Source organism: Alosa alosa, chromosome 18 (assembly GCF_017589495.1).
Source record: "Alosa alosa isolate M-15738 ecotype Scorff River chromosome 18, AALO_Geno_1.1, whole genome shotgun sequence".
In the NCBI taxonomy this organism is placed as follows: Eukaryota; Metazoa; Chordata; class Actinopteri; order Clupeiformes; family Clupeidae; genus Alosa; species Alosa alosa.
In genome coordinates, this window is record NC_063206.1 from 915,001 (window position 1) to 922,500 (window position 7,500).

Below are 7,500 nucleotides of genomic sequence, written 5' to 3' on the forward strand. Positions count from 1 at the left end.
CGCTCAACTAAACATAGATAGATAGATAGATAGATAGATAGATATACTTTATTGATCCCTAGGGGAAATTCAAGACGTAACAATACCAAAAGATTAACAAAGTGCTTTAGACTATAATTTTACAAAGTTTAACTAAGGAAAAACAGTAAACTAAAAGTGCCAGCCAGCGTCCGTCAGGAGCGAGGAACGAGAGAGAGAGAGAGCCATCTTGGAAAGGGGCCGGTTTTTATACCAGTGAGCCGGCCCTCAGTCGGGCAGTCATCCATGTCACAATTGAAAGTAACACGCCCAGCCCCCACCTACAATAATGACAGAGCAGGCCAATAGAAGCACAAAACTTCAACCACGTAACAGAGAGCGACACATAACTGCACCAGAAAGTTTCATCATGGCTAATAGAAACAGCCTGCAGGGCACTCTATGGTATAAACAGAACATTTCATAAAATAAACATCCCAATTACAATCTGGTGCAACATATGTGATCACATAACCCAGCCTACTACACTCTATGGAAGTGAGCTCCGATCAGTGAGATCAGTGTGAGCTCAGATCAGTGTGTGTGTGTGTGTGTGTGTGTGTGTGTGCGTGCGTAATCCAAGCGTCCAACAGAAGCGCTGCATGCACAATTCTGCCTGTGCATCAAAAGTTCAAAGTTCAAACAAAAACACCCAATAATACAGAATTAGCTTTCAGTCACCATTACACCTTCCGTTATGCACACACACACACACACACACACACACACACACACACACACACACACACTACGCACACACACACACACACACACACACACACACACACACACACACACCACACACCACACACTACGCACACACACACACCACAGACACAGACACACACACACACACACACAGACACACACACAGACACACACACAGACACACACACAGACACACACACAGACACACACACAACACACACACCAACACACACACAGACACACACACACTGCTTTCCATTGCCTTTACCTATTCAGAAAAGAGACACAATCTCCACCTCAACGTCAGCAAGACTAAAGAGAAACAATCTCCACCTCAACGTCAGCAAGACTAAAGAGATGCTGGTGGACTTTGGGAGGAAGCAGGCGCGGGACTACACTCCATCAACGGGACCCCTGTGGAGAGGGTGGATACATTCAGATACCTCGGTGTCCAGATCACCGAAGATCTGACATGGCCTGCCCATCTGGACACCGTGGTAAGGAAGGCCAGGCAGAGACTGTACCATCTAAGGAGGCTGAAGAAATTCAATGCATCCAAAACAGTCCTGCAGAGCTTGTACTCCAGCACCATTGAGAGCATCCTGACTGGGTGCATCAGCGCTTGGTATGGAAACACCACCATGCAGGACCGTGAGGATCTGCAGAGAGTGGTGCGTTCAGCTGAACGTACCATAGGGGGGCAAATCCCTAACCTAGGGGACATCTACAGCAAGCACTGTAAGGACAAGACCACCAAAATCCTTAAAGACCCCAGCCACCCAGACTATGGTCTGTTCTCTCTGCTGCAAGGACTGAGAGACTCAGGAAGAGTTTCTGTTTAAGCACTTTGTATTGTGTATCCCACTGTCCCCCTGTAGAGCATACCACTTCCTCCCCATCTGCAATAACCCCCTGACATCTTGAATGTATTGTTTCTTGTCTGTTACTGTTTTTGGTAGGTTGTTCTGTGTCAGTTTGTGTGTTTTTGCTTGGCATGGAGCCGACTGTAACATTTCACTGCATTGTATGTATGCGACAAATAAAATCAGAATCTGAATCTGAGGTAACACCATTCAGCAGGACGTCAATTACAAGGGCACTTCAATCAATGGAGCACATTCTTTACTTTTGTTAACTGGTCCAAATAACCAGTGTGTGTGTGTGTGTGTGTGTGTGTGTGTGTGTGTGTGTGTGTGTGTGTGTGTGTGTGTGTGTGTGTGTGTTAGGGCTGTTAGGGCTGTGCGTGCAATTAATCTAATTTCAATTTTGATCTCTTACACTCACACACTCACTCACACTCACATGATGTCTGTGCAGGCGATGCAGGGGACAGCTCTGACGTTGGGCATGATGAGGTCCAGGGCAACGGACGTGTCCTCGTCACAGGTGGGATGGGACGCACACTTCAGGTAGAACTCCTACACACACACACACACACACACAGACGTGTCCTCGTCACAGGTGGGATGGGACGCACACTTCAGGTAGAACTCCTACACACACACACACACACACACACACACACAGACGTGTCCTCGTCACAGGTGGGATGGGACGCACACTTCAGGTAGAACTCCTACACACACACACACACACACAGACGTGTCCTCGTCACAGGTGGGATGGGACGCACACTTCAGGTAGAACTCCTACACACACACACACACAGACGTGTCCTCGTCACAGGTGGGATGGGACGCACACTTCAGGTAGGAGTCCTACCAAAACACAACTTGGTACCCGAAAAGTGTGTAGGCAGTAGTCGACTAGTCGTTCACAAAATGTTTTCCCTCTCTAGCAAAGTTATCTGGCTATTCCAGTAGGCCTACTCCTATTGGCTATTCCAGTAGGCCTATGTCATGAGTTTCCCTGGCAGGACAGCGGTCAAGTCTCCATCTCTCAGTGGTCAAGTCTCCATCTCTCCCAAGTCGATGCCCTCGTGTTTTCTTATCGTGAACCAAAAACATGGCAGGGTGGACTTCACAAGTTAGCTGGACACTGTGTCATACCGTCTAGACGCAGTAACCATGCCAACCACCAGGGGAGTATGTGTGTCATACCGTCTAGACGCAGTTACCAGGCCAACCACCAGGGGAGAACCAAACCTTGCAATCTGCGTATGCACGAATATATTCTGATTTATAAAACGGTGCACCGCACGACTTTACGCAGGTGGCTGCTTATCAATACCAACATGCGTTGAATTGTGCGTGCATGCACGAGCGCCATACTCCTCCCATTGTCATCCCACAAGATCCCATAAAAGGTCAATGCAAAACGATTCATGAATATTCTAACATTTACTGTTTACCAATCATTTTATTGGCTATAGTTAAAATGATGGAGACGTCACATCAATCTGGAGAAGGAAGTCAGTTGACGGACGGTGATATAAGTATAGATAGATAGATAGATAGATAGATAGATAGATAGTTTATTGATCCCTAGGGGAAATTCAAGGTCACAGTAGCATACAGACAACATACACACACACATTCACTAACAGCAGAAAAAGTAACTAGACTGCATTTCCGGCGGGAACTGCGAAAGTGTGCTTGCCCTGGTCCGGTCAGCAACGTGGCGACAGTGGCATACGCTTATGCTGAACCTGGCTTGATCCAGGCATTGTAACAGTGCCTTTCAATGTTGGAGCAGTGGCAATATCTCAAAAGCTCTAGGAGAGGGCTATTCAACTATTGGCTTGCGGGTTGAATGCGATTTGTTGGATTTTACCTTTGGCCTGCCTTCGAATTTAGCTTCTATGACTGAGATCAAATCAATAAAATAAAATGACAGCAGTGATTGAAATGACAGCAGTGAAATGATGCGTCTTTATGCCTCTCAAACTGGGCTATCAGGTAACCTACAGTACAACAGAAATTATGAAATATGACCAAGGCATTAAAAGCTGCTTGTTTGTCAGGATACTTTTTTCACTGATTTATTTTAAAAAATATATGAGCTATGAGTGTGAATGTTATATATTCCATCCCACAAATTATGTTTTACTGGTTTATTTCACAAATAATCTATATAGATTTGCTCTATAAAGACCTTATGTCTGTTTGGGATTGTTTTGTGAGCCTGGGGTTGTTTTGAGAGCCTATTGATGTAGCCTATCTCAGAATAAAGGAATACTTCATATTACTCTAAACCACCGCCTGTAAATCAACTGTATACTACTGTCTACATTGCACTATATTTCTTGACCTGTCTCTGTATGTTTCATCACCTTTCTATACTTTGCCTCACATTGCAACACAGCTCAGATCTTTGGTTGCTATGAAGGCCAGTCGCTCTAAATGGATGGTTGCTATGGCCAAAGGCCAGTTCTATCTCTGCCGTCAGAGAATTCTGATTAACCTTATCTTATTTAAAACATCTCTATTTTTTACTTAGCCCACTTCCATACAGTGGGTCCCATTAAGAAGTGGCCACTTCATTCAAGGCTTTACCGTGATACACACAGCAGCATTAAATTAATCTGTCACCATATGCCTATGCTTACGCTTGCAAAGAAAACATTTTAATTTGATTCACGTGAAACGCTACATTTCATGTACATGTTGACAATGAGTAGGCTAGTTTTGGTTGTTGGTGGTGTTATTGCATCCCTTAGTTATGCCTACAATGCAAGTTCCTCGCCGATTGGAAGCTCCTGTAGACAATAGTAGACGATTTCAAAACATCGCGCTAGGAGTCCTTGCCACTTTTTTAAGCTGTCACAGACGTAGGTGCTACTTTTAGGGCTAAAGTGCTTCGTGAATTACTGTTAGTAAAAAAAAAAAATAGCAGTCCTAAAGTTACACGCGACGGGTTACGAGTGCAAGTATCTCATATCAAATGACCATGGCATTACGCTAAACAACATAAATCCCAATTAGCAACATAGCACTACATCTCCTCCTCCCTATAGCTAGCCACACAAGAAATTAGTGATACTAAATCTCTGCTTAGCATGCTTCTCCGCTTAGCATTCTAATAACAGAAGGGGCACATTTATGTTGACCACTACAACATGACTCATTATGTCTGTAACGTTAACTGTATAAAACACTTACTTTCATAAAGGACGCATACCATCCAGCACATGGAAACCGATATTTTAGGTTCTTGGCCACAAACTCAAAACGTGTCTCTCTGAAGCCCTGTTCTAGAATCTTTGCTCTGAAGGCTGTGTTGCTAAGGCAACATCAAATAAACGAAATGATAGTCTTTCAGTATTAAATGTGTACGTGTGATTCCGAATGGATCCACCATTCGGAATCGCACCTTCCTTACTTGTGAATCTCACACCGTATTTCAAGTAGGCTACACTAGTGAAATGTAATACAACGTTGCCACCTAGCGTTCAGATAGTTCTAGGCTATTTAACATTAACGTGATATTGCTTGTTTATTCTTTCGTCAACTCCATGCTTTTAGGAAAACAATCTTTTTTATCATTGTACCCTCTTCAATGAGCGATTACCAGCTCGTTTTTGTAACAGAGATAGCTGTTTATTATCCCTAGGTTTACAGAAATACCTATTCATATTAATATCGTAGCCTATGGAGTGCTGCCGACCACTGTTCATTACGGCCCAGAATGCCTTGATGTCTTTACAACAAAACAACACAGTAAAACCTAAATGCCCGTAAACATATGCATTTGCATACTTGTAACATTTTTAATAATACTCTCCCATCATGATATGTAACAATAATGAAAAATTTAATTTGAATACCGCCAATGTGAAAACAACTCTATTATGTAAGCTTTATATAGCTACTGTTCTCCTTGCTATTTCAGTTCAGAAGTCCATACTATCCCATGGCAGAGCAAGGATTTCATGATTGGGCAAGGTTGCCTGGAAACATTGTGTCTGCTCTGAGACATTGTGCATACATGGAAGGCATTGTGATAGAAGGTGAATGGTGAAAAGGTGAATGGTGTGAGTTACCAAATACCCGTGGGTGGTTTGCCAAATGATGGAAACTTTTGAATATTTCTTTTTTTTTTTTTTGCCTATGCACCCTCACACACTGGAGTCCCCAGTTCATATACAAAATTTGGTATCGATATGTGACAGTGTTCCTGAGATATGGACGACTTCCTGTTTCGAGCTTCGCGCCCGATTTCGCTTTTGGCTGTGACGGGCAAACGCCGAAAATCAAAAATCCTTCCACTAACATTTGTGAGGCTTGGTCCAAGGATAATGTACGCCAAGTTTCGTATGCTCGGACCAAATTTGTGACCTGTGAAAATTTAGTTTCGCTTTCTGTTCAATCCAATATGGCGGATCTTAACGGGCACGCCCACCTGACGCCATCTTCGCGACCAACTTACACCGGTACTGACCGGACGCTTTAAAGTTGAACGGTGTCTCTGTCTCAAAGGGCCTATAGGCTAGGGCTGACAAAAAAATTAGGGAGACGGGAAAAATAATAATAATAAAACTTAAGAAGAATAATAAGTGTGCTGCTTTGCAAGCACACTTAATTAAAAAAGTATAATATAAAAACACAACTAAGCAATAAGGACAGTAGAAGATAAAGAATATACTAAATATACTAAAATACAAATTATACTAAATAAAACTTAATCAAAATCAATTCTAAAAAACAGTATCCACATAGTGGGTAATTAATCAATCAGGTGCACTTGCAATGACTGAAGCAGGGACTGAGCCTGTGGTCCTCTGTGCATAGTAAGGTAAGGTGCTCTTTGTGAATGAGTGTCATGGTGATGGTGCAAATGAGTAAGTCAAACAAGTATGACATTTGACGAGTGTACCTATGTGAAATAAGTCCTACCGACTTACATACCGGTAGTTGTGTATTAAAATAACGTATTAACCGCATCCTATGTCCTACCATGTGTTTGGGCTCATCATATACGTATAAGGTGCAAAGTAGGCTATTGTATTGAAACAAATAATGGCTAATAATGTGTGGGGTAATGTGTGTGTGTTTGTGTGTGTATGTGTGTGTATGTGTCTTACCGCTAGTCTGCCTTCACACTCCTGAGACTGACACACCCCATGGATACGATCAGGGAGAAGAACATCGTCCCAGCACGATGGACCCTGAGGACACACGCATGCACGCACGCACACACATACGCACACACGCACGCACGCGCAAGTGCACGCACACGCACACATACACACACACACATACGCACACACACGCACGCGCAAGTGCACGCACACGTACACGCACACACACACAGTAATGGAGCCCATGGGGCAACAGGACACAAAGAGACACATCAGCTCAGTGTGATGACTCAAGGAAGAGGAGGGGGAGGACAATAACACTGTTTTACACTCATAATGTGTGTTTGTGTGTGTTTGTGTGTGTGTGAGAAAGACAGAGAGAGAGACAGAGAGAGAGAGAGAGAGAGAGGGTGTGCGTTTGTGCACCTGTGTGTGTGTGTGTGTGTGTGTGTGTGTCTCCCTGTCTTGCGTGAGTGACCACGGAGCTTCAGATTAGCAAAGTATTTAAACATCCTGACAGCAGCTGTAATAAGCCCTGCGAAAGGTTAGGAAAATCATTACCGAACCACTGGGGAGTGTGTGTGTGTGTGTGTGTGTGTGTGTGTTTGGCAGGGACTATCCGGTGTGGTGCTGAGGTGGAGCCAAGAGATTACACACACAGACACCTGCTGAGAGATGAGCGGAAAAGGTCACATAGCCCCAAATCACGCAAGCACGCACGCACGCACGCATGCACGCACGCACGCACACGCACACACAGCCTCAAAAACACAATCTTGCTACAACAGGTACAA

At 43.9% G+C, this 7,500-nt stretch overlaps 1 protein-coding gene across 1 annotated transcript in view; it reads right to left on the minus strand.

Annotated features, from left to right (window-relative positions):
• Positions 1 to 7,500, minus strand: part of prkn (parkin RBR E3 ubiquitin protein ligase) — a 121,392-nt gene that overhangs the window by 55,310 nt on the left and 58,582 nt on the right. The window contains exons 5-6 of the mRNA XM_048270198.1: positions 6,710 to 6,793; positions 2,029 to 2,144 (exon numbers count right to left, since the gene is read on the minus strand). Coding sequence (XP_048126155.1) covers positions 2,029 to 2,144; positions 6,710 to 6,793 — 200 coding nt within the window. The remainder of the gene's footprint in view (positions 1 to 2,028; positions 2,145 to 6,709; positions 6,794 to 7,500) is intronic.